General features: G+C 38.0%; 1 protein-coding gene across 1 annotated transcript in view; it reads right to left on the reverse strand.

Annotated features, from left to right (window-relative positions):
- The window catches only part of LOC140230951 (uncharacterized), a 42,839-nt gene that overhangs the window by 14,716 nt on the left and 3,337 nt on the right, over window positions 1-24,786 (reverse strand). Inside the window, exons 3-21 of the mRNA XM_072311092.1 lie at window positions 22,927-23,012; window positions 22,218-22,261; window positions 21,627-21,692; window positions 20,478-20,649; window positions 19,719-19,796; window positions 17,818-18,004; window positions 17,190-17,307; window positions 16,359-16,476; window positions 15,599-15,700; window positions 10,667-10,780; window positions 9,504-9,603; window positions 8,518-8,540; window positions 7,757-8,048; window positions 6,886-7,071; window positions 5,109-5,292; window positions 3,891-3,961; window positions 2,394-2,511; window positions 1,738-1,855; window positions 593-688 (exon numbers count right to left, since the gene is read on the reverse strand). Of these exons, the coding sequence (XP_072167193.1) occupies window positions 593-688; window positions 1,738-1,855; window positions 2,394-2,511; window positions 3,891-3,961; window positions 5,109-5,292; window positions 6,886-7,071; window positions 7,757-8,048; window positions 8,518-8,540; window positions 9,504-9,603; window positions 10,667-10,780; window positions 15,599-15,700; window positions 16,359-16,476; window positions 17,190-17,307; window positions 17,818-18,004; window positions 19,719-19,796; window positions 20,478-20,649; window positions 21,627-21,692; window positions 22,218-22,261; window positions 22,927-23,012 (2,273 nt within the window). The remainder of the gene's footprint in view (window positions 1-592; window positions 689-1,737; window positions 1,856-2,393; window positions 2,512-3,890; window positions 3,962-5,108; window positions 5,293-6,885; window positions 7,072-7,756; window positions 8,049-8,517; window positions 8,541-9,503; window positions 9,604-10,666; window positions 10,781-15,598; window positions 15,701-16,358; window positions 16,477-17,189; window positions 17,308-17,817; window positions 18,005-19,718; window positions 19,797-20,477; window positions 20,650-21,626; window positions 21,693-22,217; window positions 22,262-22,926; window positions 23,013-24,786) is intronic.

Consider the following 24,786-nt stretch of genomic DNA (forward strand, 5'->3'; position numbering starts at 1 on the left):
TGTAATTTTTGAAATAAGAAACAGTGCTAGCATTCTTTATAACAAGCAATATATATCATATATGAGAGCAGCTTTATGTCTAAGATAGCAATATGCTTTACATTATGCATGTATTTCAGATGTCATCAATCTCCTTGCTTAATGAAGAGTAGAAATCCTTTCAAGTATTTTTTAATGCCACTGATTTCGGCAAAAAGCAAGTGCTAAATAAATACATGTAGGATCAAAATACAAGAAATGTGGAACGATCGGAAGTTTTCACACGTTTTGTTCTTGATCCTTGATTCCTGATAATGTAAAACTTTGCATCACAAGATGCAGTGCTAAAAGCAAGTATCAAGAATTACCAAAAACATGCACTACTATGACCAAAAAAAACAAACAAACAAACAAAAAAAAAACCTCAGAACCTGGACAAATGGAAACTTTCTTCTTTTTTTTTTAGAGTCCATCAATCAATATTGTAAACTAGGGTATTCCCCAGGTGTTATTTGAAGGCACATGCTGCCATTCAAAAGACATGGTTATTAGTATAAATACCAATATATTATCTACAATCTCTCACACCATTGGATCAACTTATGAAACTCACCTGGAAAGACATGTTTGTGTGGCTGATGTCCATTGACTTGAGCTGTGTACAGTCTAGAGAGACGGCTGACCCAAAGTCACTTAGTCTTACGTACACCTGGGGGAGAGCATTGGGGGTATCTTCATTCAATTATGTCAAAAAAAAGTTCCCAAGTTGTAAGCTCTCAAAATAAAGCCGTTAACCTCAAACCACACTACGTAAAACAAAGGTGGGTCCCACCTTTCATTAGGATCTTTTGTTTTTTAATATCTCAGCCATAACAAAACCGATTTTCATCAAATAAACTTTTGATTACTTTTAGAATTGTATGTTCTTTGATATTTCATATAAGTGGTTTTAATTATCTTGGATAAACAAAAACCAGAATTCCCATCTAAACCAAAACTATACCATCCCTTTAATAAATAAGCAACACAGACAGTGATCTTTGATACATAGATCAAGTCATCTCTCCTGCTTGCATAATCTAAAGTACAGTTTGACCTCGATTATCCGGCCATGTCGGGACCACCGCTCACCCGGATAAGCGAATTGGCCAGATATGGAAGACACAATGTTAATGTATATGACTGCCATCCAAGCTGCCGTCCCAGTGCACTGGCAGCTAGGCAGGTAGCGTACCCCGCAACAGTGGTGTAATATATGCTAGCCTGCGCAAAATTGTAGTCCCTTCTTCACAAAAATAAAGTATATCTTTATGTGAAAATCATACATGTTTTACCTCATTAGATACTGAGAAACCTATCATGCACATCTTATGAAATTAGTGAAATAGATCCATGAAAGTCACTGTTTTTTCTCAATTTTTGGATAAAAAAAAAAAAGAAGTCCTTCACTGCATGAACGCGTCGAGATAATAGAGATTTCCGGATAAAAGGAGGCCGGATAATCGAGGTCGAACTGTAAGAGTATTCATATCATAGATCCCATTTGCAAAGCAACAAGGCGAGACTTGAACAGAGCATGTTGATTTTTGCACAAACACATGTTTAAGAGAACAGAGTGAGGAGTAAATGTAATTATGTAGAGATGATTGATCAACAATTACTGCTGTCTGTAATCATCTACAAAAGAATGAAAAAAATTATGTGCAGATTCGAATGATGGTCATACAATGTATCTCATTGAGCATATGACCGACATACCATGTCTTTTGAAATCTCCTCCACTCTGCCACGACACCAGTGACCCATCTCAGGTGGGAAGGCACACACCAGCTTTCCACGGTGTAGCTGGTCCATTGACAGAGGATCAGATGGCACACTGCACAACAGGTTTAGATGTTAACAACACAGCTTGATAATACACATTGCTGCCTATCAATGTCGTATAGTCTTGGTATATACTGTGGTACAAATCATTCCACATTGCTAACACAGAAATATGTACTACCTCTAGATGGTGAAATAAAAACTTCTTTGGGCTTTATTGTGAAAGAGGAATATTAAGCACACATGAATACAGATTATTGGATATCTCGTCTTGAGCTATCTATTTATTTTACATTACCTACATAATTAAGTGCTTTGTGCATTATGGCATGGCACACATTCACTCTTCTTGTCATGCAGAGAGAGTTTAAGCAGAATTTGGCATAAATAAAAATGTTTCATTACATAGTTCGGGACAACAACAAAAAAGATTTAAAAAATCCCAGGAATATTTTGACAAGTGTCAAAAACGAACATACAGAAGAAGAAGAACAAAAATAAATAAGAAAAAAAAACATATATATATTGTGATTACAATAGTTCAGCAAAGATTACTGCACACCCAAAACTGACAAATTTCTCCCACTTACCCGATTTCCTGCATGAGCCTCCTGAATTTGACTTCTTGGTCGTGACCTCTGACCTTAGCAGCCCAGAAGGTTCCATCGGCAGTCAAGGGGGAGGCAACATGTACTCCATGGCAGGAGCCTAGCAGAGTGATAAATTGTCAAAGGGTTATTACATCACTCCCTAAATCAAATTCTGCCAATTCTCTGCAGAAGTAGCACATCTCTGACCTAATGTCACAGGCGGAGTATTGACAAAAGCCATACACTATTGTATATATGATACTCTGACTCGAGTCTTCATATTTAATGCAATCAGAACTGACCTAAGAATCTAAGAGGCTTGCTCAAATGCAAGTTTTACATTCAGCTTAACAAAAGTCACATTAGCCATTACTTCTATCATAGAACTGTCATGAACAAACTGTATGTAGATATCTACACAAAATACCTTTTTACGGTGTATCTGATTTGCACAGCATTGTTATTATCAAAGCTTTGAATAATCACGGCCCACTGCTTCTGGGTCATTTAACTTTGCATCTTAAAATCTGCTCTTCACTCTATGTGTATGTTTGTTAAAATCTGATCATGATCACCTCATTAAATGTTTATTTTGTCTAATTGGGCCATTCGAAGTTGTTAAAGATACCTCTTCGGTGCTCAATCAAGCCATCACTTCCAATAACACAAACATTTTTCTTTACTTCTCAAAGTATTTGAAAGCAATACAACAAGGTTGTACTACTTCTAGATTGTGGAAAAAAAAATCTTTGAAATCTATGCAGTTGGGGTTGTGGGTCCTACCCCAGGCCCCAAGGGGACTATCTACATTATTTGTACAACTCTCTATTCCCTGCCCCTGAGAAGTCCTCCCTGGGATGGTTAACATTTGACCATGGACTTTGAGCATGAAGCCAAATTTGTAAAGTTTATTGATGACACATAGAATGATGCACAACAAATTAGAAGTAATCACAATAGCTCAATTGAGCCTTTTGCTTAAAAGAATAGTAAACAAGCAAAACAAAAACAATAAATGCATTGTAAGGATTTGAAGCTCAATTGTGTCCTTGTCTGAGAAGTGAAAAAAATTAAAAAAAAAATAAAAAAATAAAAAGCTAGAAAAGCACTCAGAGAGAAGAGACCTCACCAAGGCAGCTACTCATGCAATTTCTCAAAATAAAAACCTTTTGTTTACGTCATTGCATAGCGTCTTGCCCAAGCAGAGCATGCGCTTTAGTGTAAACCTCCAGTATGCGTAGCTTGAACCCCAAGTTCGTCGACCTTATGTGCCAAAAGATGAGAAATCCTTCAAAAATCCATGAAAATTCTCGGAGCACTACCGAAATTGAATGAGGTGTTTCTTGTGTCAATATTGATTTTTTATCCAAGTTTCATTTTAATCCGTACACAGCTTTTTCAGTTATTTTGCAAACAGACAAACCAATGCCGACGATCACTTAACCTCCTCCTTCCTTGGTGGAGGTAAAAATACAGGATAAGGTTTGGTAGACTTACCCACTCCATAATTGTGGCCATTCATGGATAGGTTAGCAGTCACAAGGTGGGCCTCATCAGCTCCAGAAGCTCTATAAAATTAATCATGTAGAAATTACAGTGCAGTGAATCAACATAGACATTCAAACTCCTGAAAATAATTTTGCCTACAGATGCTAAAACAAACAAACAAACAGAACAAGAGTCTCTTGCATCTCGGTAACAGGGCACACACACTGGACTGGGTTGCTGTTGTATTTTTTAACCAGTCACATGGTAACAGATTTGCAGTTTGTCCTTCCAGAGTCAGGGAAAAACTTTCCTAGTATCGCATCACATTTTGCTACGCATTTTTACACCACTGCTATGCAAACTAGCTTTTGTGTAGCAGTTTTCTTACACAGAAGTGTACAGGATACCATTTGAAATACTGTTCATAAGCTGAAATTGCTAATCAAATTTTAGTTGGAATATTATTCCCCAAGAGTTATGCTTGACAGTATAGTAATAAAAGGCTGCAAACCAGTCACAAGTGACTTAGAAAATTTAAAGAACCACACACACACACACAATAAAAAACCAAAATATGAACATACGCAGTCTTTCAGCTATCATTCTTCTCCCCATTTGTGGCCCTTTCCTTCATATCAAAGGGGCTCATGTACAGCTTAGTATATAATGCAATGCAAACTTTCTTCCTACGAACAGCCTATTAGGCCTTTTTTTTTTTTTGAATACTCACAGGTTCTCTGTAAAGATTGGTAAATCATTTAGTAGCTTAACCCGCTGAGGATTGGCTGATTTTGCTATAACACGCATTTCCCATAGACACCTGCCTGAGTATACTTGGGACTAGTCTTCCTTCAAGTTTCCGACTTGATGCATTGACAGATTGTAATATCACTTGAGAAATAGAAATGGAATTTTCAGATACAGTGTCACAACATTGTGATCTCATTAGGCCAGTACAAAAATGTAACAAACAACTGTGCTACAAAAGTCTTTTCAGCTAACTCTACTTCACCCCTACAGTGGGGGAGATATTAAAACAAAAAACAAAAATATATAATAATGATGATAATATTAATGATGATGATGATGATGATCATCATCATCATCATCATCATCATCATCATCATCATCATCATCATCATCATCATCATCATCATCATCATTATCATCATCATCATCATCATCATCATCATCATCACCATCATCATCAAAGAAATGGTTCCTCACCCTGAGCTTGGAACTACAAAATGGCTGCCATAATGCTGGTACCATCCCATCCTAGGGTCTGTCTGTGGCATGCCATACGGTGGTAATGCATTGCTGCCATCAGCACCACTGCCTGCACTGACTGCTGTGTAGCTGCCATGAGCTGCGATGAATGCCATGGGGGATGTCTCCATTTCCTCCAAGACTAGAGTAAATGAGACCGGGAAAAACACTGATATATCTGCCTGAAATCTATCCGTCCACACTAAACAAACTATCTACCTACCAGTCATATCTGTCCACACTAAACAAACTATCTACCTACCAGTCATAACCAAACACACAACATTAGAACATGATGCCTGGATAATTAAGAACCAAGATCATTTGGCAACAATGGAAGAGTCCATTTGGACTGTTATCTTCTGCTATCTCTATGACCATAGCAGTCGAAAAGTGGACATTTTCCCTCAAGTAAATTGATTGCATATGGCCAAGTAACATATATTTTGTGAGTTTTAATTCTGTGGAATGAAATATTACATACTGATACATATAACAAGCAGAAATATTTGCATGTTATCATTTTTGCACTAGCTTCTGGTTAAGTGAAATACATGAAAATTTCCACTTCTACAGTAAACAGTACTGTTCAGATAAAATCATATGAAAAACACAAATTCCCAAATAATGAAAACTGTGTACCAACCATTTTTTCATTTACCTAGTTTTAGCCATATCTAGCCCCTGACAGCACTTTCTTGCAGAATTGCAACACAAAAGAACCTCATCCTGCCCCTCTCCCCTGTTCACTTAACCCTAAAAGGGCCGGGGGGGGCGGAATCCGCCCTCCCCTCGACGTTTCGCGCTATAATTCTGTAACGCGAGAAGGCCTCGTCGCGAGACTTCTTGACTTTGTTTGTTCGAGTCTCGCGCAACTTTTGAGACCAAATTTGCAACGTCCGCACATACTTTTGCAAAGCCACGCCCATTTTTGTAATGGAATGTCGCCCCAAAATGGGCACAATTTTGTGATTTTGTGTACATTTCCTATGGAAAACAGTGCTCTGTCATGAAAGTCGTAAAAACATGATTATTTTTACAATTAATCACTTTCATTGATTAATTTTGTGCTAACTATGGTAGAAATGTGGTCAGTGACAACTTCCAATGAAGAAACAAATCAAAAACAAAAGTTGAAAAACAAGGAAATACATAAGAAATTCTGAAAACAATAAAATACATAAGAAATTCTGAAAACAATAAAATACATAAGAATTGAAATGAGTTTTGGAAGTTTTTGTGATGTACAATTGTTTCATATGCTAAAACAGATTTACAGATCAAAAATTAGACTCTCAATGCTTTTAATTAGGCAAAAATATGATCTTGAGCTTAATTTGCATAATTAATAAATTCAAATTAGAAATTAATTGCTTCAAAAAATCTTATGACACAATCTTGTAGATTATGACTTGGGTCTCACGCATGCAAAATTTCATCGCGATCGCACCACCGATGGCCGAGATCTCGGGGGGGGGGGGGGGGGGGGGGGGGGGGGGGGGGGGGGCGGAATCCATCCCCCCCCCCGGTCTGAGCACAGCCAAAAAAGCCCGGCCCTTTTAGGGTTAAATGCCTCTACGCATTTAATTCTTTCCATCAAGAATCACCTCCATTTTGACTTTAAACCCTGCAACAGGATGCACAAGAAATAAATTGAAACGACAACCACTTGTCTCTTCTCTTAGTATATTCTTTCACATCCATCCTTTCTAAGACCATGCAGAGATCTCCTTACCTGTTTCCGACTGTGCTGAAGCAGAGTCAGCTTGCTTCTCCAACGTCTTGGCCAGGTTGAGGTCATCCAGGGCTTCGCTTGCATCTTTGAAGCTATCGTCATCGTCTCCCTCGCCGTTCTCAATTTCAGCCTTGGCCTCGACTCCATCTACATTTGATCCAGTTTCTTCTTCAGTGCCTGTATCATCTGCGGTAATCAAACCAATGCACAGATATCAAATGAACTTATCAGAAATTTTTGTTTTGTGTTCTTTTCGCAATTCAGAAATCACTTATTAAACTCTCCTGGTTCACTGTCATATATTTCCATTCAGTTCAAACTATGTATTCTTCAACTCAGGTACAGTTCCCTGTCAAGTAGAATATATACAAATGAAGTCAAATTATTCCTTAATTTGAAAGTAAAATAAAAAAAAATTCATTTCAACAATTTCATTACTTATACATGAATCATAGATATTGATATAACATCTACACAAGCTTACTGACCTAGACATAAATTACAAAGTACAGAAACACAAAATTGTGTATTGCGAAGACAAATGAGCAACCTTTAATCACCCATTATGCAGCTCTAAGTTGGCAAACTAACCTATGGAATCCTGATGGTCACCTTAAGACACACAGCCTCACATACTCACACTTGACCAAGCATACACACACAAGTACACGCACAAACACACACATGCACACTCACACTCACACAAAAAATACACACACCGAAACACAAATTCACAAACACACACACACATATTAAAGACATCGATAGATTTTTTCAACAATGACTTCAACGATGGGCTCCTGTTGAGTGCCTTTAGATAAGGAGTGAAATTGTTGAATACTGTCAGTCTTGGAGTGGTGAGAATCCTTACTTTTGCACCCGCTAGTTTCTCCCACTTGTCCCTCACATGTTGTTCCATCTTCTTTTCCTCCTTCTTCTTCTTCTCCTCCTTTTTCTTCTTCCTCTTCATCTTCTCCTTCTTTGTCTCTACTGTCCTCACCCTTCTCTCTGTTCTCTGTTTTGCCGTCGGCTTTCTCCTCCTCGTTGCTTCCCGACTTTGGCTCCTCCGCAGTCTTCTTGCTGGAGTTCACCACCTCCTTGGTCACAACGATGTCCTTGGAATCCTCATGCGTGAGGCGTACGTCTTGGTACGCTATTGGTCCCTGTCGACATATCAGAGAAAGAGACTGATTCTGATTCTTCATCAATCAGATTCAAGTACTGGGGGACTGGTGATCAACTATTCCCATCGTGTAGAGTCACACATAAATCAACCCAGAGGTTTGAGTTATTTACTTATCATTCATCTATTAATCTGTGAGTTTGTGTATGTAAGATTTGTTCCTTCAGTTAATAAATAAGAGAGAATTACAAGATATCATGTCGCCTAGAGGTGTTATCCCAGGCTAGCAAACTGCCTACAACAGTTATGCAACAAGTATGCATTGATCACCTATCATAATACTAGTATTTAAAATGTGTTGCATCGTTTGTAATGATGAAAATATATTTGTCACAGCAATAAAACACCTCTGTCTATTCTCCCTTTATACATGGGTGTTCTTTTACTGCAATGACCCATATAGATTGATTGTTATTTGCATACTGAGAAAGTGAACAAAAACTGCTTACCTTTTTGCTCTTTGATTCTTCAGCTGTAAGGAAGATAAGAGTAAAGCAAAGACTGCAACTCGATTACACAGAAACAATAAAGTTCTTGTCAAATAAACAGTAGTGAAAGGAGCAATGATGAGATGGGAGAAAAACCTTTTCTCCAATACCACATACATCCTTTCCAATATAGTAATTACAGAAAAAAAAAATCAATGTAACACAAGTATACAAAGATTCATTTGACAGCTAAAAAATGCAAAGACATAACCTACAATAAACTATTTGAATAAAACAATTGTGTATTTGGAAAAGAGATCAGTGTGGAAACACAACAATGCAACATGTACTGTAAAAGTGGATGTTTTCGCGCGACTAATTTTTCGCGCTTGGCTGTGTAAAGACTTTCGTATGTTTTTAATTTCGCGGAATCAAGACATCAAGAAGTGGAACATATGGCATGCAAAAATATTTGTGTGCCTTTATTTTCGTGCTAGCTTCTGGTTGCGGGAAATGTGCGAAAATTTCCACTTTTACAGTACCTAAGCCTCTTAAAATACCACTGAGATTCAATGGAGCTAAGCTGCATCAAACTTGCTATGCCCCCATGTCAGTTTGCCTAGCTTGTTTGTCTGTTTTCATTTTCCATCCAGCAAAATGGCCAGATTGACAATATTCAGCTGTACTGGCTGGTCTTTTACGGGGTAGTACTTGGGGCAGACCACTTCCCAGGTTTATGCACCCTGCTCTTTGCTATCAATGAAGCTGCAAGCAGGACCTTTTATGTGGGTTGTGACTCTCTCACACACGGGACCCCTATTTTTATGTCCTAACCAAGGGACAGTGTTTTGCCTCTACCAGAAGTGACAGCATGATAACACACAACTTTGTTTAGTAAGGCTCACTAGGGTTGGAACCCACGCCAGAACCCCCAGCCATTGGATTGCAAAGCAGACATGCTACTGACTGAGCCACCTCACTACCACAAGTTGCACGTGGTGCCTTACCCTTTTCCCACACACTCTTGTTGACGTCCAGGTGTTCCTCTCCCTGCAGCTCTAACTTGACCAGGTAGATGGGCATCTTCCTTCTTCTATCCATGCCAAGCTGACAAATAAAGACATGTTGAACTTATCAATCATTCATGCCAAAACCTGACATGTGAGATGGCATTACATGCAAATGAAATTTAGCCCCTTTTAATCTGTTGAGGACGAGTCCCGAGTATACTTGGGAAGGGGTCTATGGAAAATGTGTGTTATAGCAAAATCATCCCATCATAAATGGGTTAACTGAGAGGAAACCATTTTCTGAAAACATTCAGATTTTGCAGAATTAATTCCAGTGGACAGGCTTTGCTTTGCATTACAAGCATTTTTAGGGGTAAATACAATTTGAATTCATACTCTCAATGCAAATCTGTAGTTGAACCACTGAGATTTTTTGGTAGTGTAAGGGGAACTTGGGAGCATTTTGGAAATTGTAGTCAAGGTTGCAGCATCAATGTCATAGCTGCTTACAACAAGGAGGAGTTTATATGCAGCTTCATATGGTGATGGTGCTTGATATCACTTATCAACCTATACATTAATCATCAAGATACATGTATATGAATAATTTGACAATGACTTGATGAAGTTCATATGGCCGGCACTTATGATCATAATTCAAAATGAAATATGAAGAGACGAAACAGATATAGATTATATGCAATATACATGCAAGTAGTAATAGAGGTCTACACACAAAACAAAGAGTCAAAATGGATTTCTATCTCTCCCTTTCATTTTTATTAAGCCACTAGTTTTTTTAATCCAGCCACCATAACTTCAAATTCAAAAGTGTTAGTGGCTAGAATGGGCCACCAGTGAATGAATTTAGTGCTTAGAATAAATGCTACTGACATACATAGAGAGCGTATCCGGGCAATTACCACTCCACCCCCCCCCCCCCCCACCCCCCGGTTAGGGCAAGAGTTTGGATTAGGGTTAGGATTAGGTACAGGATTAGGATCAGGGCTAGGGTCAGGGGAAGGGTCTGTCTGGGGTTATTATCCAGGGGGTAATTGCCCTAGAACCATAGAAAGACATCTGTAGAGATTTTCACACACATAACCACATTGACCTCATTTCATTTCCAGTACACGCTGGACTGATGGAACTATACCTACCTTTTTGACGATAGTACACTCCAGTAGTACATTGGCAGTCAGGTCGGAGAACTCCCAGCGTGCTTGTCTAGGAATATCCTCTGACATATCTTCAAACAGTGTACACACCAGACCCTATCAAAAAGGATCACATATTCCATCATTGTGTTAAAATGGGATAAATACAGTACAAACCTGTATGGGACTTCCCAATCTGTTTTTGCTGGACATTACTTTCAGGATGTCTATGCTGATTAGAGCACAGTAAAGAGTTGAGCTTTCCAGCAAACAGCCAAAACTGATGAAATTGTCATCATTTATTTCTATGTCCTATTAAACGGATGTGAATTAGTCTCAGATGCTGAGTGTTCAAGAGAATTACCACTTGAAAATGAAACAAGACAAAACTGCAATTCTCTTTTGAAGTTGGCTACAACTCTGAAAAGCCTGAAGCATGATTTTAGACAATCTAACACAATCTAGCAGTTGTCATTCATTTCTATGTCCTATCAAAGAGAAATCAATTTGTCTCAAACAAATGCTGAGTGTTCAAAGAATTGCCACTTGAAAAGGAAATAAGACATAATTGAAAGTGCCTTTTAACATTGGCTACAACTCTGAAAGTGTAAAGAAAGGTTGAACATAATTGAACACCTTAAAGTAGAAATTCAAAGAGCACGAAACACAAATTTGATAAGAAAATATTGAATTTGAACATCTGTCCTAGATGTACACAAAATATCGAGAGAAAAGAACAATCCCAACTATTTTTTATTAATTATTGAAATCGGACGAAAAAGTGGACCCGAAATGCCCTGATGAACGGTCTGCCGATACCCCTTCCCGATGACGTCACGCACTGGATTCGTACTCTGAAAGTACACGTTCGCTCCATAGACTACTACCGTGAATTGTTTTCAGTGTTGTGTTTAGGAGCCTAGCAAGTCCAATTATTTAGTTTATTAGGAGTTTTCTTGCATGTCTCCTTGGAGTTCACAGTTTTTCCTTACATTTCATCCTCATAAAGTATGAAATTTGTGAATGCTAGCGGCGCATAAAAGAGATTTCTTTCAGACGTTTTTGTCCGCATTTCGGTTCCGTGCCTTCAAAAAGTAGATCCGGTCACAGCAAGCTGGATGGTACGTCTCGCTCTCAGCTGGTCTGCATCGGCTGTTCATGCACTGTGGTGGTGTGTGGTTCGCACTGCTTTGTGTGTGTTTGCGTGTGTGTGAATATATTAGTGTTCGTGCTCTGATTTCTTCCTCGGGTCTAGTGAGAGCTGTGCGTAAACACGTGTGTGTATGGGAACATTTACTATTGTACGTACGTGTACTTGTACATGTACTTCGAACATGTGCGCCAGCTCCATGCCCCCTCGACGTTCGACGCAAGACTCCCTGTAGCCATGGACCTAGCAAAAAGGTCCATGCTGCAGCTGATCACTCGCTCTCTCTGCATGTTTTTGTTTGTAATAATAATGGACGAACATAAACTCAATACTGTACGAGTAATGTTCGCCACACGTAATTTGTGTATTTCGTATACTGTTCTACGAAGCGAATTGCTACTTACAGAGGTGGAAGAATGAGCCGTGAGGAAGTACTTCTTTTTCCACATTTTTGTCTAAACCGCCGCCGTCATTCATCGTACATACTGATCGTCGAGACTCTAAATCGTACTGAGCCGTATGTTATACTGTTTTTCTTTCTTTTTTTAACGTCAAGGCAGACATAAGACATTTACTTTACCATCAAACGCAGCTGAATATTACAGTTATTCATTTCGAAATGTTATAGCAAATATCCGACATTTATTTAATCATCATATGGAGTTGAAAATTATTGTTATTCATTTTCGAACGTCAAAGGGATCATTCGACATTTATTTTAGTATCTTCCGGAGCCGATATTATTGCTTTTTACTTTCGAATGTAAAAGCAATCATTCGGCATTTATTTTATCATCGTACGGAGTTGAATACTATAATTGTTATTCATTTCCAAGCGTCAAAGCAAACATCAAACATTAATAACTATTTTACCATCGAACGCAGCTAAACATTACTGTTATTCATTTCGAAATCTTAAAGCAAACACCCGACAGTTATTTTAGCATGGTATGGAGCAGAATATTACTGCTATTCACTTCCGAACGTAAAAGCAATCATCTGACATTTATTTTAGCATCTTCCGGAGCCGAATGTTATTGCTATTTACTTTCGAAAGTAAAAACAAACATCCAACATTTATCTAATCATCGTACGGAGTTGAATATCATTGTTATTCATTTCCGAACGTTACAAGGGATCATTCGACATTTACTTTTAGCATCTTCCTGAGCCGAATGTTATCCTTATTCATTTCCGAACGCAAAATCAAATATCTGACATTAATTTTTGCATCGTAAGGAGCTGAATCTTACCGATATTCATTTCCAATTATTTTAGCATCTTACGGAGCCGATTGTTACCGCTGTTCATTTCCAACAGTAAAAGCAAACATCCGACTTTTTTGGTGGCCCGATCGGGCCAATAAGGAAAATAAGGCATTTCAAGTTTAACACTGTTTATTTATTTCATTTTTCTTTATCGGTAAGTACAAACAATTCTTACAAGAAATAGAAAAGGAAATAGAGAGAAAGAGAGAGAGAAAGAGAGAGAGAGAGCCCTATCATAGGCAAATTAAATGAGAAAATAAAGAATCATTGCGTTTGTAATCCTGGCTGGGTCTTCGACTTGTCAAACATTTTCCCTGTTCATTCCTCCAGGCCCCAGACTGTTCATGACCGCCAAGAATGCGCCAGTACGCGCGGTTTCTTTTTTGTCAAATGGTCTCTCTCCTCTACTACCCCCCCCCCCCATCCCCAAGTCAGGCACCTTGCCGTCGTGGAATTTTTATTGTTTCTTGGTAAACTTGGTGTTCACTTTTGACCGCGCGTTATTGATTTGTGTTATTTTTATCTTGAATCGCGCACTGTGCTCGGTATCCACATGGAGCACGCACAACCAGTGACTACCCGACTCACCTGTAGGCAGCTAACGGCGAGCAGAAAATGGCAGTCTTTTCTGCTACCGCTATTTTCTACTGCCAAAATAGGCTAATACATCGTATTGGAATAAAAACTTTGTTCGATATCGATGAGCGTTGATGTGGCATCGCAATGCAATACTGGGGCTTCTGCAAGTAAGTCAGTGTTCGACAGTTGTTGAAATCGTGACATCGCTAAACAGTTGTTAGTTTTGGGCTTGTGTGTGCATGATTTCATGGGTTTGTTGAAGGGAAAATGTGGAGAAAGAATTAGGTGGCTTCAAAATTATTTGCCTGCCCGATTCGGGTAAGCATTTTTCTCCTTGTTCAGAACACTTGTACGACTTTGATTTTCACTTGCCCGAGCAATCGGGAAGTGCTTATGTCCGCCCTGCTATTAAACCTTGCTAGCCTAGTATTGTACCTCCTTGGTCTGACCGGTTTGAGGTCAGCAACTAGTCAGGCGCAATGGTGTGATAGCTATCATCATAGCAGATGTCATTTACGGAAGTTTTTACGAGCGTGTGCACACTGGTGAAGCAGCAATTGCGAAAACACCGAACCTTGTCGATGTCGAAGATTCCACTCCTTCTCTTCCCACCTCCCTGGTTAGTCGTACAGTATTACAGTACATCGTATCGGGCGCGAACGTAAACAAACACACGTGGTTATGCAATTGTTCCTACGCCAATGAAAGTACTTCCATGACTTCGCTATTATCACGTAATAGGCCAGGCACGCAGGCAGTGAGGATGGTGGTGCGGCGAGCGGCTACCAATGCGGATCGGAGCAGTAGAGCCACTTCACCACGGATTAATACAAGTACATACTGCATGCGAGCAATCGCGAGCTACGAGACTGGGCTGCACAAGTTGTTATCTCGATCCTCGTTTTAAAATCTCTCCTATTTTGATATTTCGCCATTTTTCGTAAGTCTGCTTGTTATTGTCAACATCACCATGTCTTAGATTATCAATCCTGTCATGGACATCCTCATGATTTCCAATTAAACGCCTCATGTGACTAGCGAAACTTGAACGTGCTAACATTACAAACGTAAGAAAAATAAGATTACCTAAGTAGCTTGAATTCCTGAATATTGACAAAAATATCTGTAAGAATTACAAAAACATCGAGAGAGAAATGTTTCTTCATTACTATTAAAGCATGAAAAGTTATATTTCGTTCAATTCGACTTTTACATAAGGAAATAAAATGCAAAAGAATCGGGTTGTACCTCCGTTAACATTGTACACACATTCACCGGGCAGAGTCTGCAAATCCAGTGCGTGACGTCAGGCGAAACGGGCATCTTTCCTGACGAATTGGCCCTTATCAGGCTCCAGAAAACCGCAGTTTTTCGTGAGCGTTTACTTCTTTCTAGCAACGCGAAAGCGAGGTAACAAAATTCCATTGCCTTCTATGTCTTCTGAGCTTTCTACTGATGCCTAAATTGCAGAATTTAATGATCTCTTTGAATGTCTACTTTAAACCAAATAAAATGTTTCTTTTTTTTTCTTTTGCAATTATCTGGAAGACATTGGTTTATCTCCACTAGCACATGTTGCTTGAGCAATGAAATATCCTTGACCAAGAAAGGGCATACTAAATCATTAAATTTTCGTCCCATAAGTAAACTTCTGTTATCAAAGTCATACTGAAATGGAGTTATAGAACTTGCTAACAGTTTCTCCTAAATCAATGATCACCAATCAATTATTAACTGTCAGCTATCATTCAATCTTGCTACCATTACTATTAGCTACCATCATCAAGTATGAACTATAAACTCACATTTCAACTTTCCACTTTCAACTATCTGTTATCGCATATCAGATTTTAACTGTCCACTTGCAACTATCAACCATGAACTTAAACTATCAACTAACCATCAACCACCATCTATGTAACTATCAACTAAACCCTACCTGGAATGGGATGTCGAGGAATTTTTCTCGTAATGGCTGGATGTGGCTGAGAGGCACTTCCCCTGGATGGGCATAGTCCAGCCAGCGAATTTCAGCTGTATGCTACAGACACATCAGAAAACAGTAACACATTTAGAATAACATGGAAAAAGGGAAACAATTAAAAATGACTTAAATTAGAGGAATAAAATACTAACTGGCACAAAAGGCTCCTTACTTTGAATATGAGAAATGATAAAAAGACAACCATGCTATCCAAAGTGCATATGGCAAGTGAGATTGCACAAGTTCAATTTTCATGATAATGAAGGTCAGCTTAGAAATCAGTATCATCACAGCAACCTAAGTTTGCTAGATGTGACATGAATTCATTCTTGATGCTGTAAGGAAAGATACTTTCGTGGCATGAAATTTTCACAAATTTGGAGAAGACAGCCTTTTTCGTGGTATGACATTTTCGTGAAATACCACTGGCATTCAATGGATATAATGTAGACAAGAACTTTTGTGTGTACCTTAATTTTGCGAATCTTGGCTCTCGTGAAATTACAATGCACGTGAGCATTTCTGGTTCTACAGTACAGTGTAACACATGAGGTCAATACAATTTCTCAAGCTTTAAACAATTGCCGTTTTGTTGTTGTTGTTGTAATGGGGGCATCATTTTGTGTGTTTGTGTAGTAATCATTACTCTACTGAAAAATATCTTCTCTTTCTTTTCTTTTTCAAATCATGCAATGACTTGTCATGGTCTTCTTACGTCCTTGAGTTTCTCCACTTTGGCCCTGTACCAGCGGTGATCCTGGTCATACTGGGCCACACAGAAAGATCCCTCCTTGACCAGTAGGTCTTCCAGACCATGAGTTATGATGTCTCTCCTGAAACAATCAAAAGAGAGAAACATAGAGATTAAAGGGTGGAGTCATCTCTTCACCAAAATGCAACACAGGTCATATGTCTTTCACATCCCCACTAGGGGTAGTGGGCCGAAGGCAATGGCAGCATTTTCTTACGGCCTACTCGTGCATTTTCATTCGTAATACTGGTCTTACTGGATTGGATTTATGTAATGAAGCTGCTAAAGTACACTGCTGGAGTCAGAATTTGGACACTTTGCTCAACTCCTACATATTTTATTACCAATCTCAAACCCATAAAAAGTCGCAGACCAGGATTCTCTGTAATAGACCAAAATATGTTATTTGGGTTGACCAACTCAAATTTGTAAAGACTTTTCTCTACCTACCATCAAAGTGTGCCAGCTTTAAATCCTCTTTCCGAACCTTTTTTTTTTTTTTTTATGAAACTGTACCTTCTATCTCTCCCTTATTTCAATGACTTTTTGAAAGGGTTGGGGTAGACAAATTTGAACATGTATCATTTTAATGCTTGGAGCATACTCTGAAACTATGTAGATGAGTGGATATTCATTTTGGTCTACTCTGTGTGAGTTTTGAGCTGGGCAGTCACGTATGTGGATGTCTGGATGATAGGCTACTGAAATTAGAGCTAAGTATTCTGTCATGTCTTTTGGCCTCCTTTTCCCAGCATGGCACAGGAAATTTAAGTGTCTTGGCATCCCTCATCATACCTGATGTCGAAGCTGAGGTCATCCAGGCTGTCAGTTGTCCCTTCCTGCATGTCTGGACACAGCCAGAAACAGCCTCGGTCATCCAACCGGCTCTCCACATACCCCTGCAGCTTGTCACCTTTCAATTAAACACACCAGCCAAGTGCAATAATATGATCAATGCATCGGAAATGTGTACAAGACCATTTTTTTTTTTTTTTTTTTTTTATGGAGAGTTCAGAGTACAGATGACTGCAATGTATCCAACATACAAAACGTGACAAAACAAATTCTCTTAATGGATTAGTCAATATATTGAACACAAAGGGAGAAGGGGAAACTACAATTGTATGTTGAGGATACATGTAATTTCAAAAGAAAATGACATGATAATAATAATTAAACCTTCAGACAAGAGAAGGACAACCATATGGCTATCAACTGCATGTATAAAAAAAAAAATAATCATTATATAATCAAGACATAAATATTTGATTTTCCAGTGTATATAAAGCTCATATGTAGGCAATGTGGAGGAATATTCCGTAAAATCATTGACGTTCTTCCTGAATAGCTTATTTCATTCGCATGCCAGCAGTGATGAATTATGGCAGAAAATTATGCACCAGTGGAGGGCAACTACATTCACCTTCTTTGACATCTTGGAGGTTCTCCCTCAGTGAGGCTTTCTCACTGGCACTCTGATTAGCCAGCCATTCTGAAGCCAAGCTCCTTAACTCCTCCACAATCCTACCAACATCCAGTGCATCCATGGAGATTGGGGTGTTGAGGGAAGAGATGCCTCCTACCACCTGCTCCTTCAGAAGACCTTCCATCTAAAAACACAATTTCCCAATTAAAGTATTAGACGATGGTTAGTACTATTATCATCATGATGATGGTGATGATGATGCTGTTTATCATTTTCTTCCTATTATTATTCTTATCATCATCATCATCATCATCATCATCATCACCATCACCTTCATCATCACTTTTATTTCTTTGATGTTTGACAAATCTGATGTACATGTAGGCAGTTGAATATGATGTATGTATTGACCAAATATCAGTACCATGGTTATTACTTCTCATCATCACTATGATGATGGTGTTTATCATTACAGTCAGTCCGCAGCACGTATGCTAATGAGCCGATCCGGCAAGATTTATTCAGCACTCTCGTTGACGATCTTTGCGTTCGAAAGGTGTCTCGTCGTGCGAGATTTTGCGAGACTTTGATAGGGCTATGGTTTTCACAGTGTAGAGACTTGTACATACATTCGTCATGGCTACAAGTCACGGTAAATTGTTTTCCAGACTTTGATCTTTATTTTGATACTAAATTTGCCTATAACATCGGATCTTATCATGACTATATAATCAGTTGAATTTGCGTAAATTTTACCTGCTTTTCACGGAAGATTTTGTCGTCTAAAGTTCTTTTTTGGTTCCTGACCGGATTAAGAAACTGTTGTTTCTGATTTTGGCTTTTTCGTAGAGAGGAAACTTAGATGCTCATCATATATTGGAGTCAAGGAGACGCAAGCATGATTTATACTAGTTTTTCCGTTTTGAAATGTCTGTAAAATCCACTCCTAAGCCGGAAGTATGCTCCGCACAAAGTGTACAGTGGCGCGAAAGAGCTCTCTCATTGGACAGTGCGTGCGTTCAGCGCTTGAACTACACGCGTGCCAAGAAACCGCAAGTGGCATGAAACCGTTATGTAGCAGCGTAATGACGTAATGCAAGCGCTGAGTGCAGGCGCTGTCCAATGAGAGAGCTTACTCTTGAGATTGCACGGTTTCAAGCTGATCAGCACTGACATCGATGTATATTTTACTGGTTCCTGACCGGATTAAGCAACAAATTGTCAAGATATTTACATGGATACAAAGATTAGGAGATGGACTACCAAATAAAGCATTTTCATTGAGACGCAAGGTGAATTTGGTATTTTTTTGACGTCTTGAAAGTGTACTGCACGAATTACTTTTTTCATCATTTTTCAAGCTCAAATTACGCCATGATATTTTTCATTTACAATAATCTGAGTAACATGTGATGATAGTTTACATATTTTCCTCAAATTTGATACCAAATTTGTGAACATAAGGTGTATTTTTGTTGCCCAAAGCCCAAGGACAAAATCCCCTTACGCAGCTCATTACGTATGCAAGCCTAAAGCGGGCTTGCATACGAGTTGAATAAATACGAGCGAATTATCGGGTGCTGCGGACTGACTGATTATTTTCATTTCTTCTCATCATTACCATAATCATCATCACCATTATCATCACAACCATTATCTTCATTGCCACTGCTACATCTTTGATGTTTGTAACAAATCTGATGCAGGCAGTTTTACGAATGTTGCTACAGAAAGAACAGGAAATTAATCTTGGCATAATGCAAACACAGAGAAATATGCAAAGATGTACAGACTAGTTACACACACACACACACACATGGATCTATGTTTTACTGTCCTTCATAGAGACTAAAAAAGATGGATGCCTTCATTGGAGGCAATCATCACATTCTCCATACCTCTTCAGAGATCTTGGCATGTTCACTCATGAACTTGCTGGCATCCGCAGAAATCAGTTTCTCAGCCTTCTTGTGACACTACATTAAAAAAGAACAATTATAAAATACTTTGTTCCTTTATCACTGAATTCTATGTATGGCTTACACGAATCATGACTTCTTACTTCTATGGCACTATAAACAACATGTAATTGACATGTAGTATTAAGATATCAGAAGAGTCAAGTTTTTCTAATTGCCACATTTATGAAAGAAAACACTACAAGCTGCATTCATGAAAAAAAAAAAGTTTAAATTAATATTTTTGCTTGTTTTGAAATGACAGGAACCAAAAGCATTACAATAAACAGAAGAAAACACAGGTTCATTTTTGCTGAAACAAATATGAGCAATAACTTAGTCAGAGACCATCTTAGCAACACTTTCTAATTTTATGAACATGCAGGGATGAACTTTCTTTCAACAACAATTTGGTGAGGAGAATTTGGTAAGGAATACAGACCAAAGATGCTTCATATAACTTATGAAGAGAATCTTTGAATAAGAAAACTGGGGGCATATCATGAAGTATTTTGTCCGACAAATTGGTTGGACAAATTTGCTTCCATCCAATCAGATGCAAGGATTTTAGTAGCTCATAACAGTTTGTCAGAAAAAATGTCTAACAAAATGCTTCACAAAATGCCCCCCTGGTCTATAAAGCATCTTCCTACTCCCCTCAATAAACCCTTCAAACTGTGTCATGGAGAACAATCCTACATTCTGGAGTTTCTGCAGCTGTTTCTCCAGCTCCTTGTGTCCGGCAGCTAGCTCCTGCTGGAGGGAGCTACCCGTCTTCTGCATGCAGGCCGCCAGCTCCCCTTCCTTCTTCTTCAGCTCCTGGCTGATGGCCCTCAGGGCCTGCTGCACCGAGTACTTGTTGTTCTCGAACCTGACACGGGGAGGGGACACAAGACGGGACCCATTCAACTGACCCTTCTATGGAAAGTCCATCAATCAACTCGACCATCCATGCCATCCACTCACATAGGAATTAATCTAATAGTCAATTTATTCACTTATTTGTCTACCTATCAAACCATTAAAGTGTGCCTCTATCTGTTCATCTATTATACAGTACAATGTACATTGTATGTCTATGTTCATTTTTAATACCTAATTGTTAATTCATTTGTATACAGCTCCATCTACCTATCAACAGAAGTGCTTCCATCTATAAACGTAATGATCATTATTATTAGTACTGGTATTAGTATTATTACTAAATTATTATTATTATTATTATTATTATTATTATTATTATTATTATTATCATTATTATTGTTGTTATTATTATTATCATCATCATCATCATCATCATCATCACCATCATTATTATTATCATCATCATCATTACTATTGTTATATTGTTATTATTTATTTATTTATTTATTTGGCATTTCAACACAAAACACAAACAGAAAATCATACTACATGATATAATGAATGTGGTGATTCTAGGTGTATACAGCTGGTTGACTAGTGCTACTTCATGTACATTTATCTTTCCATTCCAAATACCTTTTTTTTTTTCATGTGTTGTTGCTAGTGGATGAAATATCTGGCAACCAAAAAATGTTTGTCAATTTATGTAAAATTTACATATTCATAAGAAATACGTTGTACAGGAAAATTCATCTTGTGTGGAAGAAACTTCTTTTTCTTTTATCACCAATGTTCTACCTTGCTTATTCTACCATACTGATGGTCTGTCAGAAGCTCATTTGCTTATGTTTTTTTACTGCAATCAAGCGATTTAATACACAAATTAACAGTCACTTCTCAATTAGTTACGTCTCATATAGCTAGGCACACTGAAGATTCATGTCAACATATTCCTCCAAGAAAAAAAAAAAATTAACGGCTTACCGGCTAGAGATATTTTGCTGGGCATGTTGAATCTCTACAAGGCTTCTTTTGAGAACCTGCTCTCTCCTGTTGAAGGGCAGAATAAGAACGAAAACACTCATATAATTTATTTCTAGCAGCTGTTATCTTGTTTTCTTGTTTGATTTATTTCTTGTTTTTTTAAGCACCTTGTGATTCCAATTAAGTGGAGAAAATGATACAGAAAAAAAAAAATCATTACATTGAAGTGGCTTGCCTGCTAAAATCGTTTCTGGTTATCATGTGAGCACTGTATTCCTCTTATGGCCTGTAATTACATGACCCTCACCACCATGTCTGGGAAGATGGGGTCGGTCAAAAAACACAATACCACAGTAGTCTTGCCCTAAAAATAGGTTCTGTTGATTGAAAGACTGCCGTTCGTTGTTTTTCACATCATGATACAGCCCAATACTATCGTCATCAAAATCACAGTAAAGTCCATTTCCCAAAATGTCTTACATGCCCCCCAAAATAAGACGATTAATCACTACGCTACATGTATTTAACACTTAAAACTACAGCTGACTTTACTACATGTAGTTATGTACAGTAACAGAACCTTGCTCTTACTTCTTGAAATTCTTTATGGCCTCTTTGAACTCGGCTTTCTTTTCCTGCAGAGAAAAATACAAAGAAATGTAAGTGCGCTGAAACTATGTTCTAGAACTGTTCCTTATCTTTTAATATTTGTTGATTTGTTTGTTTAGCATTTAAACTCCCTCAGACAAGCCTCACTTCCACAATTCTTAAGTCTTTCTCCACCTGAACACTGCAGCATTTCTACGTTGAAAGAGAAAGTGAAAACCTCCTATAAGTTTTCTCAGTTTATGACTTTTTCTTCTTTTTTTAATTCATCTATGACATCTGTAAAGACCAACATGCCGAGCATAGCATGCTGACTTGTCATATGGTGTTTAGTCATCCATTGTTGATTGCCAATTGGCAAAGAAAATTCCATAGCATTGTACACACTGTCCAAACTCCCTGGTACAGTAAGGGTTAACAGTACAAGGATTTGGAAAATTTTGCTCTTATATGTATGTTTTACAACTATACATGAATATGATGCTCCATACAAGTTTTGTATTGATAACACTTTCATCACGAAGAAGACAGAGCCTACAATGTAAAGTTGAACAGGACATCACCCGGATATTCTTGAGGGGATCAAGTTCACACTGCCTAAAGAAAGCCAATGTGCTTCAAATTCAAAATCTCCAGAGATCATTGTAACAAGTGAGTCAGACAAGATAGTGCCCAACGTATTGAAACAAATTACCTTGATTTCTTTGGTCTCTATATTGTGGTTCTTCATGAAGCCGACATGGAGAAGGTTTGAACATTCAATGCAGAGCGGAATTCCTCCTGCAACATAAGAAGAATAAATGAAACATTGATATTCACTGATCAACATTAGAGTGCTGTAACATATATGGCAACATACCGAATGTTCTTTCTCTCTTTCCATTTCTCTATCTCTCTCTATCCATCCTTCCTTCTGTTTAAAGCCAAGTAAAATAAGTGTGTAGTTTATTGTCCTCATGCGAATATGATTTTGTCGCCACATCAATTTTTTAAACATATTTCAAAATGTCCTTTAAAATATCCAAAATTTGTTCTTCACATCCTCGTTTGCATTTTTTTTTTTTTAGTTTCCACATTGACTTTTTTTGATATTTACTACTTTTGGGCAGGTGAAAAAATCAGAAATTCAGCTACCAATTGTGATCACCTACCAATTGTGATGTCATGCACGCATTGAGTTACATATGTATAATCTCTCACTGCTGTACTGCTAGCCAAGAATCCTAAAAGCCAGCCGCATTGTGATACTATGAGCTTGGACAGCTACTGTACCTGTAACATACTTACAGGGCTGCACATTAACCCATTTTTTCTACTGGTCCAACAAACAAATCAGACCAGTAGGTACCCAGTTTTTCCATCTTTTACTGGTCCATTCCTGAAAATGCTACTGCCTAACAGTAATTTTACTGGTCAGGGACTGTCAGACCAGTGCCAATGTGCAGCACTGCATACTACACTGTACAAGTGTGTTGTCTCTACAAATACAAGTCTCCACAAATACTCATTTATAATCATGTATGCATGAACTTGGCAGCGGCAAACTTGGTTTCAGGGGATATGATTGTGCTTGTGCGCTTCTACAGTATATTAGCACTGGAATGCTCGTGGCATTTCACTCCGCGAACGATTTTTTTAACAGATATAAACATACAATAAATACTAGTGAACTTCACAACTTCAACACACTAGCAATTGGGTCTTAGAAGTCTGTTAGAAGACACTTTCATACATTATGGAATAACTGAATCATATAATTTGAAGCTCTGCGCTGCCAAGCAGTCAGTAGATGGGTGGGTACAATACGCACACGCACAAGGTACCGGTAGTGCAGTGGTGGGTACGATAACACACAAGCAAATACACATATGTAGCATCGCTGTAAACTGAAGTTGTTCTAAAATGCGTAGAAAGAAAAAAAATGGTCGGTAAATATTCGACTTTTACACGACATAGGAGACTCAGATCCAAGTAGTTAAGGTTGTGAAAAGTTTTTTTTATTAGTTAGTTTGTGAATATTTAAAACATTTTATATGAGGCAGTGCAAACTATGCTAGCAACTTGCAAAGTGCAGTGGCTTCAGATCAAGAATAGTAGAATAGTAAGATAACACATACAACTGTAGTAAGGACCTTCTGCACCACCTCTCTTTGAAAATCTTTATGAGAAACTATCTTTCTGTTTTTTACCTGGCTTAATGGACATGTTGCACACCAAGCATACTACTTTATACTCATCATCCTGGCAATTACTTCATGTAAAACTAATATTTTCACAATTTCAAACATGAGATAAAATCAATAAAGAGAAAAAAAAGAAATTAAACTAATCAAACTAAAAACATCATAATTTCAATAAAACATGTACAAAGTATATGTAATACAAATAAACCTCACACAGGTTGTACTGGGTACTGACATTTGTAAACTATACAGTAAGTGCATATTTTGTTGGAATTGCAAGTATCAAATACAGCAAATATTTAAAAAAAAATGAATAGTACAATATTTACATATGTACTAATTAATGCATTTGCAAAAGCACAAAGTGTGAA

Source organism: Diadema setosum, chromosome 7 (genome assembly GCF_964275005.1).
Source record: "Diadema setosum chromosome 7, eeDiaSeto1, whole genome shotgun sequence".
In the NCBI taxonomy this organism is placed as follows: Eukaryota; Metazoa; Echinodermata; class Echinoidea; order Diadematoida; family Diadematidae; genus Diadema; species Diadema setosum.